The 21,134-nt window shown below is 52.8% G+C and overlaps 1 protein-coding gene across 12 annotated transcripts in view; it reads left to right on the top strand.

Annotated features, from left to right (window-relative positions):
• The first annotated feature begins 957 nt into the window (after positions 1-957).
• The window catches only part of CAMK2B (calcium/calmodulin dependent protein kinase II beta), a 109,829-nt gene continuing 89,652 nt past the window's right edge, over positions 958-21,134 (top strand). For 9 of the 12 annotated variants that reach the window (XM_031013358.2, XM_031013356.2, XM_055347756.1 and 6 more), the window contains exon 1: positions 1,343-1,628. In XM_031013358.2, coding sequence (XP_030869218.1) covers positions 1,564-1,628 — 65 coding nt within the window. In that variant the 5' untranslated portion in view covers positions 1,343-1,563. Of the gene's footprint in view, positions 1,051-1,304; positions 1,629-21,134 lie in introns of those variants that run through there. The other 3 variants (XM_055347757.1, XM_031013357.2, XM_063708524.1) reach the window with 2 other exon arrangements.

The following is a 21,134-nucleotide window of genomic DNA, read 5'->3' as shown; positions in this document are numbered from 1 at the left end:
GACATTTATTGTGGCTTCTGGGGCTTGCCCTGGGCTGGCCACGAGGTGAGAGGGATGAGCAGGATAGGCCCAGAATTGGTCCTTGGGGAGCAGTAAGGAAGTCATATCAGGGCAGCAGCGTGACCCAAATCCAGAGCTGGCTGCTGGAAACCCCCTCCTCAGAGCCTGCCCAGGATGGACCCCGTCAGAGAAGAGTGTGGGGATGCTGGAGCCCAGTGGTCTAAAGTCCCGGTTCTGGACAGCAGCCCTGGTGCCAGGCCTCAGGGAAGGCTGTTTTGTGGGAAACCGGGTCGCCCTGCCTCCTGCCTGTCTCCCTGCACTCTCCTCCTCCTTGGCTGCTTTCAGGAGGGGGTTGGGGTGTGTGGGCCCTCCTTCTCCAGGCAAAAGCAGGGGGCAGGCAGGTGGACCGTGCTGGAAAAGGAGAGAATGTGTACCTTTACCTGATCAGGGTGGCTGTGAGCTCTCAGGCCCCCCAAATTGCTGGTGGAGCAGCCCCTGTTCCCCTGGCTCAGGGTCCGTTGGTCTGGACTCCAAATGTTGCCTCCTGGGACCTCCATTCCAGACAACCCAGCAACCAGTCTTTGGAGAAGTGAGGGGGAAGGGTGGGGCTGGGACCAAGGGGAGGGGGCAGGCCCCACCCTTTCACTTTCTCATGCTAGTGACCCAGTGTGTACACTGCCTTCTGGGCGGTTCCTCCTGGCCAGGCAGCCTTTGGGGCATGTGTGGCTGATGGAGACTGGGCAGAACGGATCTGGCAGCATCTCTTCCTGAGGGCGTGAGGAATGAGTCCTGTGGAGGGCAGCACATGAGCCCTCTACCTCCATGTGGGCCCCAGTCCCCTCCTGCTGTCAGGCTAGGTGGGCCTGAGAGAGAGAGAGAGAGAGAGAGAGAGAGAGAGAGAGAGAGAGAGAGATAGAGATGAGAGAGAGAGAGAGAGAGAGAGAGAGAGAGAGAGAGAGAGAGAGACAGGAGGCTGCGTTCATTATGTGCACTCTTCTGTGTTATGTGAGAGCGAGGGGTCGGCAGCAGCAAGTGGCCTGCGTGCGCGAGGTGCGGGCGTGGTGCGGGTAGAGGATGAAGGCGTCAGTACAGGGCGCGGGTGTGTGTGTGGGGTGCGGGGGCGGGCGGGGGCGGGCGCGCGTGTGAGTGCAGGTGCAGGTGCAGGTGCGTTGCGGGTGCGGGGCAAGGGTGTGTGTGCAGGGCGCGTGTGCAGATGCAGGGCGCCGGTGCCCTGCGGGTGCGGGTGCAGGAGCAGCGTGTGCAGGGCGCGGGGAAGGCGCGTGCAGGGGGCGGCGGGCGGGGCGGGCGCGGCGGCGGCGGCGGTGACAGCGGCGCCCGCGCCTCCCCGCGCGTAGGTGTGCGGCGCGCTCCTGGCGAGGACGGAGCGAGCAGATCTCGCGTGCGCTCGCCGCCCGGCGCAGCCCAGCCCGGCCCCCGCCTGGCGCCGCGAGCCGAGGTGTCTCCCGCGCCCGCGCCCGTGTCGCCGCCGTGCCCGCGAGCGGGAGCCGGAGTCGCCGCCGCCCGAGCGCAGCCGAGCGCACGCCGAGCCCGTCCGCCGCCGCCATGGCCACCACGGTGACCTGCACCCGCTTCACCGACGAGTACCAGCTCTACGAGGATATTGGCAAGTAAGAGCAGCGGCGCGCGCGGGCTGGGCCGGGGACGCCAGAGGGCCGGGACCTCCGGGACCCTCCGCGCCGCCGGCTCCAGGCGCACTGCGGCCCCGCGCGCCGCCGGCTTCTCTGGGCTCCGGGCCCAAGCGCACGGCCCCGCGCGGCCCCGACCCGCGAGCCCCCGGCCCCAGGCCTGGCTGCCTGACCTCAGCGCGCGCGGCCCTGCCCAGCTCTGCCCAGCGCGGCTGCCGGGCCGGGGCTCCGGGCTCGCGACTTGGCGCGGCGGGGGCGGCAGCAGGTGTCCCCGGAGCGCCCGGCAGACGTGACGCATTTGGCGGCGGGGAGGTCAGAGAGGAGGGGCGCGCGGGGGTGGCCGCCGGGCCTGGAGCGCCGGGAGGGGTCGGCTGCGGCCCCAGAGGGTCGTCCCCGACGCGGGCGCGCTGTCCCCACCCCCACCCGAGCGGCAGGCGGCGGGGGTGGCGGGACCTGCTTGCGCCTGCTCCTGCGCGTGGCCCCATCCGCGCTGGGGGTGCCGGCGTGGGAGAGCCTCTGCTGTAGGTCCCCTGGGGAATCTGGGTTCTGGAGGATTTTCCCCCAGATTCTTCTGGAAACAGGAATTTGGAGGTGTGGGGAGGACGAGGTCAGGGAGCCTGGATCAGGTCATGGGGATAGGCGGGAGAGACTAAGAGCCTGACTGGATTGCAAATTTCAGGGTCATCGAGGTGAATGGGGGCTGGATTTTGGACTGTGGGCGGGGGCGCCCTAAAGGGGAAGGGGCTTTGAAGGTTTGTTTGAAGTAGGACCTCACGGGGAACAGGTGCCGTGGCTCCCGTTCTCTCCTTGGCAGTATGAGCAGTGTGGGGCGAAGGTCTGGTTCGTGGTCCCCGGACACCGCTTTGCCCCTGGGGTGAGATGGGGAGCGCCTCAGGGGCCTCCTGTCTGGCCTGGGGTCTCCCGTCTGAGAGTCAAGGTGGCTGCACCTGGCATCCCTAGGGCTAGCTTCAGAACTCCTGAATCTCCAGCCTGACTGGGCCAGAGCCCCATCCTCCTCCGTCCTCCCCCATCCTCCTCCGTCCCTTCAGTGCAGGCGGTGGGGGCGCTGGCGGCGCTGGCGAGATTTCCTCTTACACATCCAGCAACAGATCCTTTTTTTCCTTTACTAAATAAGTGTCTGGTGAAACCTTGTGGTGGGTGAGGGACGCTGATCATTGATAATTGTGGAGTGCGGAGCTGGAGGAGTGTGGGGGTGTGTTCATTCCCCACTTCTCCCTGCACGTGTGGAGAGAATTCTGGTAGGGGGTAGGGATGTGGAGCCCAGCCCTGTGCAAGAAGCCCATGCTGGATGGGTGGGGTGGGGGGCCAGGCTGGCTGGGGGACCCTTCCTTGGGTGGATCTGGAGAGCACCCCAGGGCTGAGACCTCGAGGGAGGGGGCGGGCCCAGCCCCCTTCATGCGGATCCCTGAGTGGGTGGCTGGCTCCCCGGTCTTCACCTCTCAGATGCACCGATCTACCCCCGTCTGTCCTCTTGGCCTCCAGAGGTGTCCTGGCCATTGGAGGGGCAGGTGGGTGGCAGTTAATGTGCCTGGTTCTCTGAGGAAGAGAGCAACAGTGGGAAGTCAGTCTTTCCTCAGGAGCCTTCTTGTTGTCTTTTCTGCTTGCGCTCAGAAGCGCAGAGGCCCTCACAACAGGTGTCCCTGATCTTCTCCAAAGAAGCCACTTTCAAGACCTCCCCATGTGCACCCAGTGTCCTCAGACTGCAGCTCACTCTGGCTGTTCCTTCTTTCCTTTGCTGCGAGCCTCCCTGCGTCCAGCGGCAGTGTCCGGGTGGCCAGCTCCCCGCTGAGCCTCCGATTCCAGCGCAGCTGGATGTCCTGGCCAGTGCCACCCACACTGGGGAATGGAGGTCTTTGGGGCTGCCTGGGGAAGGTTGAGAGAGGTGGCTCCAGAGGTGGAGACCAGGTGGGGCTAAGACTGCTGGGCTTCTCTGTCAAGCCAGAGAATGAGCTGCTGCTGGAAAGGAGCGAGCGTGGCCTCCTGAGCGAAAGCACTGGGAGCCATGCATTGCGAGGTGAGGAGTGGGGCCTGGCATCGAGGGGAGCCCCATGACCTGGGACAAGAGGAGATGCCCAAGCCAGGAGCAGGCAGCTCAGCCCAGTGCACCTTTGTGGAGCCCTGCTAGGGGCCGGGTCCCTGGGGACGCCAAGGGCCTACCACTGCCCTGCTGTGGCGGCTCTTGGGTAGGGAAGGGACCGATTCCTCGGGGGTGCAGCCGTGTCATAGAGGTGGGCCAGGGAGCTGGGAGGGCAGAGCAGGGCACCTAAGGGGGATGTCTGAGGCCAGGGCTCAGTTGTGGGCACTCAGCCCATTTGCAGCACTGGGGTCCCTTGGTTGATATGCTGGCTGGTTGTTGACAGTGCCTGCCCAGGGCACAGTTGGTGTTGCTTCCTGGCCCCAGGTGGACATGTCCAAGTTTATTTAAAGCTGCAGCCACTGGCACCCAGTCAGGTGGCGCTGAGCTCCCTGCCCAAAGGAAGGGCTTGGCCTCAGGCCCACAGCTGCTCATGTGTGACGAGGCCACTGGCCTTTCCCCTCCCTTGCCCCATCCTTTTCTGCTGTCTCTGCTCCCGAATCTTCCCCAGAGGCCTGGGCAGCAGGGTCAGCCAGCCAAGAGGGGCCGCTTTCTGGGGCCCTGCCCTGCCCAGCTCTATAGGGAGTGTGTGCCCTTCCCTGCTCAGCCTGGCAGGGCTCACAGACACTAGCCTGGTGGCCCATGTGGGAGCAGGTACAGAGCAAGGCAAGGAAGCCCTCAGCCCGGCATGGCCCAGCCAACAGTGCAGTTTTAATTTTTTTTATAGTGGATAAACTTTAAAAATCCAGAAAAATCCCAGAAATAATAAAATGAACACAGTATCTCTTCTACACAGAATTGAAAATGGTTACTCTTTTGTCATTTTGGCTTTAAGTCCTTTTTTAAAAAAATTATAAGAAGTATTACAAAGAAACATTAAGTAACCCATTTTCTTCCAACTACTGCTTTTGTATTTTTCCTCCCAGGCTCTTTCGGGTACATTTACACATGGATATAAGTATCCATAACTAATATATAGGATTGTTTTGTGTGAGTGTTTTTCTTAACTTTATATAAAAAACCTGGAACTTGTACTTTTCACTCAACAGTCTTGTTGACACCTGTGCTCGTCGATGTGTTTGATCGCAGGCTGCTGCGTGGCGACCTGTAGTGTGAACACTGTCCTGCGTGCCCCCATCCCAATGGAAATCTAGGTTGTCTCCTGTGTTCCATTGTCACCCAGCACACTGTGGCCAGCACCGTCACGGCCCGGGCCCTGAGTGCATCTGGGGCGCAGGTGTGAGAGTTTCTTTAGGGTGTGTCCCTGGCAGTGGGGCTGCCGAGGAGGGTCCGCGAGTCTTCTGTCTTTGCAGGTGCCGCCACTCTCCCTGCAGTGTCCACTCGCACAGCAGCGTTGGGGCCGCCCCTTTCCCTGGGTGCTGCCATTCCTTGGGTTGGCAGGTTGTCAGTGTTGATGGGTTGTCAGTGTCGACCGTTTGTTGGGTAGGAAGAGGTCTCACATTTTGTATTCAGCCTCGTGAGTCTTCCATTTTTGGGGAGTTGTCTCTTTTCAAACATGGAGATCTCCCTAGAAGAAAGCATCTCCCACGAGGTTTTGGATTTCATTTCAGGGGTTCATGGGCCCCTCCTTTTTTGGGGGAGATGGCAGCTAGGGCTGGGCCATGTTGTAACATCACCTAATGTGTACATTACTTTAAATGTTTGGTTTTATTTGATTCCAATTGTCCAGAAAGGCCCTTCTCCCCAGCCCCATTTTACAGACAAAGAACCGAAGTTCAGGAAAGATTGGCAACTTGCCCAAGCCCAGGCAGCAAGAATGGACCCTGAGCTCCAGTCTAGGGCATCTCCCACCCCTCCCATCTCTCCCACTAAACCTCAGATAGGCCCAAAACTGACCTTGATATGTCCTTGACTCCATCCAGTGGTACCCCAGTCGCCAGCGAGCGACTATATCCTGGGGCGTGTGTGGCCTGACCGCTGGCGGGGGCATCACTGTCAGCTGGCGGATGCCTTCTGCCGAGAGGCACACTGTGAACCAGCGAATGGCCTGTTAGGTAGTTAATAGATAAACTTAGGAAATTCAGAGCGAATCAATTTTTGAGTCTCCAAGCTCTGAGCCGGTTGCCAGGGAAGAGAGGAATGGAGGAGGAGGGATCATCGTATTTGCTTTCTCTCTCCCCAGAGCACACCAGGCACTCCCTGCCTCGGGGGCCTTGGCCAAGCTGCCTCTCTTCCCCTGACCCCTCACAGCTCACTCCCTTGGGCTACTCAGCAGGCTCTCCCAGACGCTCGCTGCCCTGGCTCTCCTTTTGCCTCCCCACTGCTCCCTGCCCCTCCCCCCAGCTTGTCTTCTCCCTGGCACTTTGCCCCATCTGATGTACTGGACAGCTTACCCACAGAGAGGCGGAGGTCCGGCTCCCTGCCATGGTTGTGTCCCCAGTGCCTGGCCCGAGGTGGGGAAGGGGTGAGTTGGGTGGGCCTCTGCCTTCCGGCCTGGCTCCCAGGAGGCCAGCAAGAGTCCTCCTGGTCTTGATTCCTTAATGTAGGGTAGTTTAAAAAGAAGTCGCACATGCTGAGATTGCTGGCAAGATGTGCATTAAGGTGATGCTAGTTTAGTTACTATTTAATGGTATTTTTATACCATAACCTACTTTGCTGAGAGCTAAGAATATATCTGCATGCTTGCTACCAGGACTCTTTTCTTTTCTGGTAACAGTTGCTAGCACTTAAATGGTGCTTATTATATTAACGTGCTAGATCTGTGAAGTAGGTACTGTAATCATCCCAAGTTTACAGGAGAGGTAGCTGAGGCACAGAGAAGCCCCATTCCCCAGGAAAGGTCACACAGGGTCAGGATTTGAATCCACATTCTGCTCCTCTCAGAAGCTCATTACCCTACTCTATTCTCTGCTTTAAAAATGCTGTGACTCCACTGGCTGACTCATGGCCAGCTTGTGGTCTACTCTGACCTGAGGCTTTTGGGCACCTGTCCTTGGCTGGCTGCTCACCATGATGTATTTGTGCTTTTCCAAACCAAGGGCCCCCTACCTCTAGGTTCCCCTTTGTGAAGATGTTATTTCCTTTCGTCATCAAAGACAACCAACACTCTAACTCCATATGACACCAGCAAGACTAGAAATTTTTATTTTATTAATTAAATTACCAGGGCAGTATGATCTTGTAAAACACACACAGACACACACACACACACACCAAGTAATACAGAAGTACGTGCCGTAAAATGTGACTCCTTTACACTCAAGTTCCCTCACTCTCCAGAGGTACCTGGCCTCTTAATTTTAATGTCAGTATGAGGATATGTGTGTGTGTGTACATATATACACATCTACATATATAGCAGATATATATGATTTCAAAACACAGATGGAATCACCATATATGTGATTCTGCAATCTGTTTGCCCAACACTTTCATGACGACCCCCTGTGTCAGTAAGTCTTTTCTTCAGCTAAGTGCCTTCCAATTCTTAGCAGAGAAATGTGTGCATACGCGTTGGCCACATTTTTTAAACCAAAAATTGGGACCCATCCTCTAGCAAGTGTGATGGGATATATAATAGGATGCTATATTTGAAATCAGGGCCTGAAAGGTTATTAGGAGGGCCCAACTGTTGTGAAGGAAAGCTGTGTTCTCAGCACGACCAGCTGCAGGGGCTGGGCCTGTGGAGGTGGGAGCAAGTGGACTCCTGCCGAGGTCAAAGGCCACAGGACTAAGGATGTCTCAGGTCTCACTTGAAAGAACTGAAGGACCTATTCCCATCTTTCCATCCCCCTTTTCTAGGAATCCCAAAGAGCAGAGGGGAGACATATGCAATGTTTAGGTTTTGTATCTTCTACTTAAAAATTCTAACAGGGATGTTTCCCTCATTTTTGCTCCATTGGCCTTTAAAGAGTCTATATTGAGCCACCCTAGAATTTAACAGTAATTTACTAGAAGAGACCAGGTGGAGATAAGTGTGCAATGTCTGTCTCTGGGAAGACCACTCCCATTTTCCTGTGTTCCGTGATGCCACCTCCCTCGTCCAGGCAAGAGATGTGGCCTTTCTGGAGATTTTAAATATATTTTCAAAAAATTTAATTCTCTCTCTCTTCCCCCACAAAAATGGAATCTGATTTGATTATTTTTAAAGCATCTTTTACAGCTGCAAGTCACTTTGTTAGTGTAGAAACATAAAAATGCATTATGTATCAACTTGGTTTTTAAAAAATTATCATATTGGCATATTACACAGAAATGTATATTTTATTCATAGAAAAACTTGAATTTATTTAAAATGAAAACATCCTTTTATGTTAGAGAAAGGTGGTGTTGCTAGCTGCCAAACTTTTGGGTGGCTTTTGTCTCCTGGGTTAGAGGGTCACTTGTTGAGGGCTCAGTTCCTGGTGGACATAGTTCTTTTTGTATTGACATAATTATCCAAAAATAACTTAAGTTATGATTCTTTGTTAAGCCAGACAGAAGCTTTTGTTGAATTCTAGAACAGATTGGCAACAACCAGGCAAAGATTTAAGAAGATTTTATGGGAGGAAGCATAATGGCACACTTGTATAGGGTGGAATTTGGGACCCACAGTCCTTGTTGCCTCACTTTGTGAGCAGCAAGAGAAGCCTGGAGGGCAGGAGCTGCTGTCGCCCTTACAATGAAGTACAGCAGGTGTTATGCCTTTTGCTGTAATGCCCTCTGGGTGTCAAGCACATCCCAGTGAGTGCCGTTTCCAGCAAGGAGCTGAGGAGCCCTGATTCTGTCACCCAACACACCCTGAATTCAAGTGCTGAGAACAGTGCCTGGCACACAGTAGGTGCTCCACAGTGACTCAGCAATGGTCTGGGTCACTCAGGCCTTGCACCTGGGACTGCTTCCCAGAGCAGTGGCACACCCACCCTGTAAAAGATGAGGGCCTTATAAGAGGTATTGGGTGGCTCTGCAGGTAGGTCTTGGGGGTATTCTGATGTCCAGTCTGGGTAGACAGTCTTGTCACCCGGTGAAATGTAGTAGCAGGGCTGTCAGCACTTATATGTCTGTCATGGAGCTTGACTCCAAGAGGCTTGCAGCTTTCAGCTCATTTCTTAATGAGGTTGTTCACATGACTTCTTGTTTGTTGAGGTGCTGCCTGATTCTCAGCGTCTGTAAGTTTGATCCAGGCCGTTAGTGAGGGGCTTTCTGGGCAAAGAGTATGAGTCTGGTTAGGAGCAGGCCGTCCCAAAGAAGATGACCATGTGGTGGTTCTCAACCCCGACCACACATGGGAAGCCCCTGAGGAGTGTTAAGGCTCCATTGCATTTAGCCAGACACTAGGGAAATGGGGTATCAGCATTTTTTAAAAGCTCCCAGGTGATTCCAATGGGCACTGCATACCTAGACTCTGCAGAGGAGTCTGCACCTGAGGCCAGACACTCGCCTAAGCCCACACTCCTTCATATAACCCTTGGTTCTTTCAGAGCCCACCTAGGCATGAATTTGAAGTTTACCTTCATTTTCTCTACATTCACAATGACATTACTACCCCACCGCCCACCCCATCCAAGTTGTCGAGAGCTCCATTGTCCAGAAGAGATAAAATGTGATACAAAGTTGAGCCATATGTGTGATTAAAAATTTTCTAGTACTTAAAGAAAAAAGAAACAGGTGAAAGGAACTTTAAAAATATATTTATTTAACCTTATATCCAAAATATCATTTCAGAGGCCTGGTGCAGTGGCTCGTGCCTGTAATCCCAGCACTTTGGGAGGCCAAGGTGGGTGGATCGCTTGAGCCCAGGAGTTAGAGACCGTGGGCAACATGGCAAAACCCCATCTGTACAAAAATTAAAAAATCATTTCAACATGTAATCAAAACAAAAATTATTAAGCTATTTTGCGTTCCTTTTTGTACTATGTCTTGAAATCTGGTGTGTATTTTACCCTTACGGCACATCTCAGTTTGGACCAGGTTCTTATGACTACATGGTGACAGTGACCACAATATTGGACAACACAGGGCCAGAGCTTCAAAATCACCATGCTTTTTTTTTTTTTTTCATTTTTCCTGGTTTCTTTTAAGGATAATAGTTACAGTCATAGCTGTCTTAGTCTGTTCCTGATTTCTTTTGCTCTCCTGAAGACTTATTCATTTATTCAGCAAGTCTGGTTGCCTGTACTTACCATGTGCCATGGGTGCTTGGGAAACAGTAGTGAACAAAGCAGTCAAGGATGCCTGCCCTTGGGGAGCTTATATACTGCTGGATAGAGGCAGGCAATAAACATAAATACTAAACAAATTATGTGATAGGGTAGAAGGTGATTAATACCTCTGAGAATAATTAAGAAGACTCAGGAGTGCTAGTTAGGAGGAAGGTTACTATTATAAAAAGGATGGTAAAGCCAAGAAAAAAGAAGACTCCAATTGCTAAAATCAGGAATGACACAGGGGACCTTACTGGCAACCTTACAAAAAAAAAATTATAAGGAAATAACTATGAATAATTATGTGCCCTCAAGTTAGATAACCCGGATGAAATGGACAAATACTTAGAAAGACACAAACTACTGAATCTGGCTCAAGAAGAAATAGAAAATCTGAATAGACCTATAACAAGTAGAGATTGACTTAGTAATTTAAAATTTTCCCACAAAGGAAAGCTTAGGCTCAGATAATTTCACTGGTAAATCCTACCAAACATTTAAAGAAGAATTAATACCAGTCTTTTACAAGCTCCCCCAAAAAGTGGAAGAGAAGGAAATTCTTTCCAATTCATTCTGTGAAGCCAGCAATACCCTAATACCAAAACCAAAGATATCACAAAACTACAGACTATTATCACTTATGAATGCAGATGAAGCATCCTCAACAAAACACTAGCAAAATAAATCTAGCAACATATAAAAAGGATTATGTATACATTATGAACAAGTAGGATGTATCCCAAGAATGAAAGGTTCATTCAGCATACAAAAATCAATCTATATAATACACCACGTTGATAGAACAAACACTGAAACTATATGAACCATTTCAATAGATGCAGAAAAAGCATTTTAAAAAAACCAATACCATTTCATGATAAAAACTCAACAAATGACAAGTAGAAAGGAACTTCCTTAACTTGATAAAATACATTTGTGAAAAATCTGCAGCTAACCTCATATTTAATGGTGGAAAACTGAATGTATCTGCTCTTTCCATTTCTAGGCAGCATGGTATAGGAGATTCTAGCCAGGGCAATTAGGCAAGAAAAAGAGATAGAAGGCTCCCAGATTGGAAATAAATAGTTATAGCTACCTCTCTTTCCAGATTACATGCTTTCGTATATAGAAAATCCTAAGGAATCCATTTAAAAAACTATTAGAACTAAAAAATGAATTTAGCAAAGTTGCAAGATGTAAGACCAATATACAAAAATCCAGTGTATTTCAATGGACTAGAAGTTTAAAATAACAAAATTAGGAAAAACAATTTACAATAGCATCTAAAAAATAAAATACTTAATACTAAATTTAATAAAAGAAGTACCAGAGTTATACATTGAAAACCACAAACCACTGTTGAGAGAAATTAAAGAAGACCTAAATTAATGGAAAGACATCCCATGTTCATGGATTGGAATATTTAATATTGTTAAATAGTAGTATACTCCAATTGACCTACATTTTTGCTATGAAAATTCCAGCTGCGTTTTTTGCAAAAATTGACAACCTGGCCCTAAAATTCACATAGGAATGCAAGAGACCCAAAATAGCTAAAACAATCTTGAAAAAGGAGAACAAAGTCGGAGGACTCACGGGTTCTGATTTCAAAACTAACTACACAGTTACAGCAATCAAGACAGTGTGGTATTGACATAAGGATAAATACATAGATCAGTGAAACAGGATTGAGAGTGTAGAATAAATCCATACATCTATGTTCAGTTGATTTTTTTTTTTTTTTTGAGACGGAGTCTGGCTCTGTCGCCCAGGCTGGAGTGCAGTGGCGCAATCTCATCTCACTGCACGCTCCGCCTCCCAGGTTCACGCCATTCTCCTGCCTCAGCCTCCCGAGTAGCTGGGACTACAGGCGCCTGCCACCACGCCCGGCTAATTTTTTGTGTTTTTAGTAGAGACGGGGTTTCACCATGTTAGCCAGGATGGTCTCGATCTCCTGACCTCGTGATCCGCCCGCCTCGGCCTCCCAAAGTGCTGGGATTACAGGCGTGAGCCACCGCGCCCGGCCTGTTCAGTTGATTTTTTACAAGGGTGCCAAGACAATTCCAGTGGAGAAGAATAATGGTCCATTCAACAAATGGACAATTGAGTATCCACATGCAGAAGAATGAAGTTGGAGCTGTACTTGACACCATGTAGAAAAATTATTTCAAAATAAATAATAGATCTAAATGTAGGAGCTAAAATCACAGAATTCTTAGAAGAAAACATAAGAGTAAATCTTTGCAACTTTGTATTAGGCAATGGTTTTTTAGATATGACACCACAAGCATAAACAACGAAAGAAAAATAGTTTTGCTGTTGGGCTTCATTAACAGTGAAAACTTTTGTATTCAAAGGACACCATTAAGAAAGTGGAATAGAATAGTCCATAGAATGGGAGAAAATATTTGCAAACCATGTGTCTGGTAAGGAATTTGTATTCAGAATACTTTAAGAACTTTTACTACCTAACAGTAAGAAGAAACAACCTAATTAAAAAATGGGCAAAGGACTTAGACATTTCTCTAAAATAGGTAACAAATAGCCCACAGCACATGAAAAGATTTTGGCATCATTATGGAAATGCAATTCAAAACCATCATGCGATGCCATTTCACTCTTACTAGGATGGCTACTGTCAAAAAGACAGATAATAGCAAGTGTTGGTGAGGGTGTGAAGTTGGAATGCTCATTCATTGCTGGTGAGGATGTAAAATGGCACAGCTACTGTGAAAAAGACTTTAGTGGGTCCTCAAAATGTTCTATTCTTAGGTATATGCCCAAGAGATATGAAAACGTATGTCCACACAAAAACTGGTTCATAGCAGCATTATCCATAATAGCCAAAAAGTAGAAACAGCCCAGATGTCCACCAGCTGATTGAATGCATGAGGAAAATGTGTTATATTCATACAGTGGAATATTATTCAGGCATAAAAAAGGAATGAAATACTAATAAGCACTGACACGTGCTAAAATGTGGATGAACCTTAAAAACATCATGCTCAGTGCAAGAAGCCAGTCGCAAAAGGCCATGTGTTGTTTAATTCCCTTTTTATGAAATGTCCAGAAAAGGCAAACCTGTAGGACAAAAACTGGAGTAAGAATGGATGGAAAGAGGATGGGCAGTGACTGCTAATGGGTAGAAGTTTGGTTCTGAAGTGATGAAAATGTTATAAACTTAGATTGTGGTAATGGATATACAACTCTCAATATATTTAAAACCACTGAATTATATGCTCTAAATGGGTGAATTGTTTGGTATATGAATTAAATCTCAATAAAGATGTCAAAGAAATAAAACCTACTCAGAAAATAAAAGCTCTCACATCTGGATCTCGACGTTCACATTGCTGAGAAGTGAGCTTAGAAATTAAAGTGACTGCCAATGCCCGGCTCATGGTGGGCGGCCTCCCCTAATCTTCAGGACCCCAGCAGAAATGCGGCTTTGGCCAGGCCACCTTCTTTGAACCAGCCTCTGCTGCGAAGTGTCTTCGCAAACAAAAAACTGTGAGAAGAAGCCTTGTCACTGGAGCATCTGACTGGTGCCGGATGACAGCATCTCTAAACTTAGCCAGCCCTCTGGGCCTGTGCCTGATGTGAGCTCAGGCCAGAGGCACTGGGGAGGGCCAGGCTCCCACTGGCCCAGGAAGATCCAGGAACCTGTGAGCCCTCACATAAGCTGGGCCTGGGGCAGGTTCTGACCTGGAGTTCAGGAACACATGACACATTGGGTGACCCTTTCCAGAGACCAGCACAGAGGAAGATGCCATCTGTACCACCTTACTTTCAGGGCTGTGTGACTGAGGGTTCCACTGTGACTAGGAACCCAGTAGGTGCCCTGGCTTCCAAACTTTGCCCCCATAGCCTCACCCCATGTCTGGGCCTCACCTCACATTCTGGGACTCTATTTTGCTTGTTTCCTGAGTGGCCCTTGGGACTGTCACATCAGAAACTCCAGGCCAGGCCTTTGTAGCAAGGCTGGGGCTGTAGCTTCCCATTACTGCAGTGTGAGGTGGGCCTCAGGGGTGCCCTCCGCCTGTGCCCTTTTTCCTTCCTCAGAGAAAGCCTGGGCCCCTCAAGTCCTTGTCAGGGCCTCATAGCAGCAGGACGACTTCCATTGCAGTGTGGGACTTCTGAGGCACAATGTGTGTGCCCTGAAAGGCAGCCCAAGGATCAGGGGAATGGGATGGAGCGAGGGAGTGCTGGCCTGTCACTCAGGACCCCAGCTAGGCAGCGGGAGGTGGGTGGAGGCTGGGCTGGGTGCTGGGATGCCAGGAGCCCATCAGGGGTGATGGGCCCAGTGGCTAGTGAGAAAGTGGTGGTCACAAGGCCGCTGCTGAGGAAGCGCACCAGCCCCGAGGGTCCTGCTGTCTCCCTGGAAATTAATGTGGCTGAGCCTGTACTCCTCCTTCGACAGAGCTGGGGACCCAGCTGTCCTGGGCCCACTGCCTACCACCACCCCATCCCCATCCTTTCATCATAACAGCCCCAGAGACTGACGGGGAACACCCCTCCCAGTCAAAAACCCTGAGAAAAGCAGCGATGTTGATGATTTTCACAACTCCTCTGCATGCCTGAGGCCAGGTTCTTTTTATTCTTACATTTTTATTCTCTGATTGACATTCACAAATTCTTATCTTGACCAATTGTCCACATGACATCCAACCCAGGACAGCCTGTCTTGCGGGAGGTGTTACTCTTTCTCTGTCTCCTCTGTCTCTCTGTTTCTCTCCCTCTCTTTTTCTCACTTCATGTTTCCACTTTTCCTCCCTCTTTTGCTTCCTGGTCTTTTCTAGGCTTTTCCTGGTGTGGTGACGATGGCCACTGGGCACCCCCCTCACTTTATGGGGCAGCCCCTCCCGGGCAGGACCTGGGGCTGTTTCTTTCTCCAGCCTCATCATCCTCCCCTCCTTCCCTCCCTCTTCCTCCCTCTCCTTTCTCCTTTCACTTAAAGGATCCTGTCTTTTGGGGGGCCCTCCTTCTCCTGCCCTCCCAGGTCCTCGGTGGCTTGTCCCTAGCTCTGAAGGCCGTTCTGGGGCTTTGCAGCCCCTGAGAGTGTCACAGGCACTTCTGGGTCTCTGCCCCACCCTCCCACCACCCCCCCTCGCCACTGACACCTGGCTGAACTATTTCCCCCAGTGTGGGCTGAGGATGCTGGAATAGAGTTGTCATTTTAAATTCCACTCACCTCCACTTTCTGGCACCAAGGATGGAGGCTCTGGAGTGTGGATGGACCAGAGCACAGCCTCCCTGTGACTCCAGTGCTGTTTCTGTGGCCTCACTGCCCTGGGGTAAATGTGGGGCTCTTCCCAGCCTTGGTCACCCATGGGGGCATCACCAGCAGGAAGCACACACTGGGGCTCAGTTTCCCCCTCTGGGCTGTGGGGACAGAGATGTGGCGAGGAAAGTCTCCAGCAGGCGTGACTCCATGGTGAGGATGGGCCTGTGCCTCATTTGGGCCCCGTTGTATGACCCTGGGCAGGAGAAGGGTCACCTCTTGGAGCGTCGTGAGGGTCAGTCCATGGTGCAGGGAGCCAGCCACGCAGTCACCCTTCCCTGCCCAGAGTGGGGGTAGGGCAGAGTCAGTCACACACCCCTTCCCCTTGTCCTGTCTGCAGGTGGGAGCAGAGACCCAGGCCTGAAGGCCTCTGGTTTCCCACTGTTGTCCCTGAGGCCCAGAGCTGGGGCGGTGGGGGTCCTGTGTGAAGGATGACACAGCTCGGAACCGCAGAGCCAGGTTGTGGTGCTCGCAGGGGCAGGACAGCCCCTCTGGGTACCCGGGGCTGGGGCTGGGAGAGGCCTGAGAGGGGTTGCAAGCACCCGGGGCCAGCCTCAGGGGCACATGCTGGGGCACAACAGTCTTGCCTGCCACCCCTCACAGCCACACATTGCTTTTAGTTTATGGTTTACTGTCTGGAATCCTTAGGGATTCTTTTCTCTGAGTTTTTCTTGTTTGTTACTAGAGGTTAAGAATTTGATTTGCCACATGGTGATAAAGGAGTTCTTAAAACCAGATTTTGGCTGAGTGCGGTGGCTCACGCCTGTAATCCCAGCACTTTGGGAGGCCGAGATGGGCGGATCACTTGAGGTCAGGAGTTCGAGACCAGCCTGGCCAACATGGTGAAACCCCACATCTACTAAAAATACAAAAATGTGCCAGGCGTGGTGGCATGTGCCTGTAATCCCAGCTACTCAGGAGGTTGAGGCAGGAGAATCGCTTGAACCAGGGGGTTGCAGAGGTTGCAGTGAGCCGAGATCACGCCATTGCACTCCAGCCTGGGCAATAGAATGAGACTGTCTCAAAAAAGTAAAAAAAATAAAAATAAAAACCAGATTTTAAAGACAGCATTGCAAGTACCAGTTTCTGTCATTATTTCTTAATGATTCCTCAGAGATAACGGCTACATACCATACCAGGACATTATTTTATTAAGGTAAAATATACATAACAGAAAAATTTGCTGTCTTAACCATTTTTAAGTGTACAGTTCAGTGGCAGTACGTGTATTTACATTGTTGTGCAACTGTTACCATCATCCATCTCCAGAACGTTTTTGTCTTCCCCAAGTGAAACTGTCCCCATTAAATACCGACTCCCCATTCCCTTCCCTCACCCTGGCACCCACCATTCTGCTGTCTGCCTCTATGAATTTGACAACTTTAGGGACCCCATATAAGTGGAATCAGACAGTGTTTGTCCTTGTTTCAATGAGCATAATGTCCTCAAGTTTCACCCATGTTGTAGCCTGTGTCAGCATTTCCTTCCTTTTTAAGGCTGAATAATATTCCATTGTGTGCGTTTTGCTCATCTGTTGACAGACGCAGGTTGCTCCTGCCTCTTGGCTGTTGTGAATAATGCTGCTATGAATGCGGGTGTACAAAGGACATTTTTAAAGGACATGATACATGGCCCCCTCCCACCGTGCATGACATGGTCACTGGGTTGTGTGGCCTTGGGCTGCCACGTAACTCTGGGTTTCAGCCTCCCCACTTATGAACCAGGAGGGTTGGGTCAAATGACTCTCTCCAGTCCCTTCCGGCCCCAGGAAGTGGTTCTGTGGAAGCCCCATTTCTTTCTTCTGAGACTTGCCCCAAAGCTCATCTCTCCCACATGCAGGTGCCCCACAGTCTGATTACGTGTACATTTCTAAGCTTCCAAAATCCTTTTGCATTCCTTGAGAATAAAACTTTCGAAGGATTAAATCTGATTGATCTGAAACCAAACAAAAACCCGAGTACTTTAATTGATGCGCAGCTTGCAGCAAAAAGAAGCAAGCGGGCACAAAGCGTATCCTAATTCCCAAAGCGCCCCCGCCCCCGCCCGGTCTCGGCCACCGTGCGTGGACCCCGTGCGGTTCCGCGCGTGGCTTGGTGAGCCTGGGGTCCCTGGCGGTGGCGCCCACGGCTCAGCCGGCGGAAAGGCTCTTCCCGCGTGTCCTTCGCGAGCCGCGCGGCCTCGGCCTGGTTCTGGCTGGAGTCATTCCGGAGCCGGGGCTTCACCTCTTGCTCAGGCGCGGTGACTACCCGCGGGCCGCCGCTCCAGGAGGGGCGTGACCGGCTCTTAAGCGCCGCCTTTGAAGGTCGCTGCAAGGCTGCGCGGACGCCGAGTGCGGCCCCTACGGTGCTGGCGTCGGAATCTCTCTCGTCCTCAGTTTCTTCCGATGGGCTGGTGTCTCTGGCTTTTGGATCCACTCAGGTCCCACTACTAGGGTGAGGGACTGACTGGTCCCCCGCGGGCGCTCCTGCCCAGGCGAGGAGGCTGTGTCCTTTCCACAGCTGGGACGCCGCGGGCGCAGAGTCCCCACCCCACCGCACTCCAGCCCACGCCCGCACCCTGGGGTCAGAGGACTCCTCGGATGGGGACCGCTTCTGCCTGTCCTTCCCGAGGGCCCTCCCCATGCCCTGTGCTTAGGGGCGCGACGGAGCTGGGGACCTGACGTGGTCCAGGGCAGCCCCTGGACGTGCAGGAGGGAGATGGGGGCGCAGCAAGGGTGGGCCCCCGGGGCTGGAGGCGCAGCCCAGTCCTCCTGCTCCTGCTGGCTCTGGGCTCGGGTGCTCGGGCCGTCCTGAGAGCTCAGTGGCCTTAAACCCGCCGTCTGTGTCCCTTCTCCCGTCAGGCCAGGAGCGCAGATGGCCTGGGCCCCAGGTGGGTGGGCTGACCCCGGCCCCAGAGCCGGCTTCAGCTGGGCAGCTGTGAACTGCCCCTTGTCCCAGCCCCCTGCAGGGAGGAGCACCAGCCTGGCTGTGGTGAGACCACTCTCTCCTCTCTGGGGCCTGGCCTGGTGCCTGCCCACTCCTCTGGGACAGTGCACAGCACAGTCGCTGTGGTTTGTGGAATCCGCGTTGGTGGTAGGAGCCTACTAGGCCAGGCGGGCAGTGCTGGGCAGGGCTCTGGGGTCCGTTTCAGCCTACCCAGACCTGAGGACACAACCCCCCTGACAGGGCTAAGCCAAGCCAGGCTGGTCACCGTAGCTCAGTTCCCTCAGTGCCTTTGCTGGACCCTTCTGGGCCTTCCGGCTGGCAGGCAGTAAAGGGCAGGCTGGCCATGGACAGAGGCCCCGGGGAGGGATGGTCTGCTCAGCCCATAGTCTCTTGTGAGGAGAGACGAGGGGCTCGCACACCGCCTGATGTTCAAGGCCTGCTGCTGGGCAAAGTGCCTTCTCTGTGCCTCATGGCCGGTCTTGGGGCTAGTGGTCACCTGCATTCCCTGAGTAGGACGGGGACTTGCCCTCTGGACAAGGTGGGATATGGGGGCCCCGCACCTCCCTCTCTCTGTAATGTCACTCCTGCCTTCATCTTCCCAAAGTAGACACGTTGGTGGAATCTTGTCCTGCCCTCCGGGTGTCCCTGTGGATCCAGCTCAGAGAGGGCAGCAGTGTGGTTCTGAAGGGGATGACCAAGGAAGTGGGGGGATGCACAGGAGGAGGGCCAGCAGCTCCCAATCAGGGAAGGCAAGCTGTGAGGAGAGGAGGGGGACATGGGATGCGAGCCGGGGGCAGGGGGATGGGGACCCAGGAGCAGGACACCATGCTGGGCGCCACCACACACAGGCATGGGGCAGGCCCTGTCTCTCCTCCCCCAGCCAACTGGGCCTTCCTATCTGGCATCCTGGCTCCACCTACCATGGGCACTTCTTTCATCCCACAGCTCAGCTTGTCCCTGGAATTTCTCAGGTGAGAGTCAGGATGGCAGCCCCGGCAATTAGCCATCTGCACATCTGGATTCTAGGGGCAAATAGAAGAGACGTGCCTTGTGCTTAAAGTGTTCACATTCGTGTTAGGGGACAGAACAAGAACATGCCTGCCCCATGCCTCCTGGGCACATCCTGTGTGGGTGAGGCCACAGCAGGCCCTCCCAGCATTTGGGCTACATGAGGTGAATGGGTGGTTTCCCTCATATGGAAAGAGCTCCTATAGGTCAATAAGGCCTGGAATCCCAGCGCTTTGGGAGGCCTGGGTGGGAGGATCACTTAGGCTAGGAGATCAAGGCTGCAGTGAGCTGCAGTCACACCATGGCACTCCAGCCTGGGTGACAGAATGAGGCCCCCCAGTTAAAAAAAAAATGGCCAAAACCCCAGTTGAAGTATGAATGACAGCAGCAACAGCTCACAGAAAAATAAATGAAAGCTTTCAGTGGGTAAAAACAGGAAAACAAATTCAACAAGGGTCAGCTCTCAGAGTTCCCCTCAGAGTTCCCACAGGCTCCTTCCAGGTGGCCCTAGGCTAATGGGCCACCTCCACCAGACTCTGGCTCAGCGCATCTCATGAGGCCAGGACCAAGGCCCTAGGACACAGGCACCGTAGCCTTGTCCCAGGGAGTAGGTTGGCCCCTGATGTGCGTGACAGCCTCTCCATGTGGGCAGGGGAGGAATTCCAAAGATGCAGTGAGCCCTGGCAGACCATTCCCAGTGCCAGGGGCCAGATGGCACCAATGACACAGGAGGCCCCAGGCTGAGCCTCCTGAAACCCTCCTCTTCACACACCCTCCCCTGCTCACACCCTTCTCTCCCTGATCACACCCTCCTCCCTCTGCTTACCTCCTCTTCTCCCTGCTCACACCCTCCTCCCCCTGCTGACAACTTCCTCCCCCTTCTCACACCCTCCTCCGCCTGCTCACACCCTCTTCCCTCTGCTCACACCCTCCTCCCCTTGCTCACACCCTCTTCCCTCTGCTCACACCCTCCTCCCCTTGCTCACACCCTCTTCCCTCTGCTCACACCCTCCTCCCCTTGCTCATACCCTCCTCCTGTTCACACCCTCCTCCCCTTGCTCACACCCTCTTCCCTCTGCTCACACCCTCCTCCCCTTGCTCATACCCTCCTCCTGTTCACACCCTCCTCTCTGCCCACACCCTCCTCCTCCTGCTCACACCCTCCATCCCCTGCTCAGACCCTCCTCCCCCTGCTAAGACCCTCCTCCCCCTGCTCACTGCCTCCTCTCCCTGCTCACACCCTCTTCTTCCTGCTCACACCCTCCTCCTCCTGCTCACACCCTCCTCCTGCTCACACCCTCCTCCCCTTTCTCACATCCTCCTCCCCCTACTCACCCCCTTCTCTTCCTGCTCACGCAGTCTTCCCCCTGCTCACACCGTCTTCCTGCTCACACCCTCCTCCTCCTGCTCACACCTTCCTCCCCCTGCTCACACCCTCCTCATTCTACTCACACTCTCCTACCCCTGCCCTTTCCCTCCTCCCCTGCCCACACCCTCCTCCCCTGCTCACATCCTCCTCCCCCTGCCCACACCCTCCTCCTCCTGCCCACACCCTCCTCCTGCTCACTGGTTCCAGCATGGCCAGACTGAGTGACAGTTCTCCAGCAACCCTGTGCATTATCTGCATAATCCACCACATGCTTCAAGGCTGGGTCCAGGGCTAAGAGACAGGCTGGACCTCTCCACCCTAGAGGCTAGGCCTGACCTGCAGGCCTCCCCTAGTCTGTTGGAAGAGCATGGGCACAGTGGGCTACAGGTGTTCCTGGGCGGTCCTCCCTCCTGTCTTCATCTCTGTATTTATTTTGCTCTTTGCTTAATGCAGACCTCCCCACTGGGGTCATGGCCATTGCTCTGGGGCACAGCTCCTGTGGGGTTGCTAAAGGAAGACATTTGTTGCTGAAGATTTCTGGAGGATATGGTTCACCTGAGAGAACGGAGAAGTGAAAGAGAAAGATGGATGCTGATACAGAATGAGCAGAAGTCCCAGACCCTCCCTGGAAGGGGGAACTTCCCACCGAGGCTGCACAGGACAGGCTG

Source organism: Gorilla gorilla, chromosome 6 (assembly GCF_029281585.2).
Source record: "Gorilla gorilla gorilla isolate KB3781 chromosome 6, NHGRI_mGorGor1-v2.1_pri, whole genome shotgun sequence".
NCBI lineage: Eukaryota > Metazoa > Chordata > Mammalia > Primates > Hominidae > Gorilla > Gorilla gorilla.
Note: the sequence above shows the minus strand (reverse complement) of the source record. Positions and strands in the feature narration are given on the sequence as shown.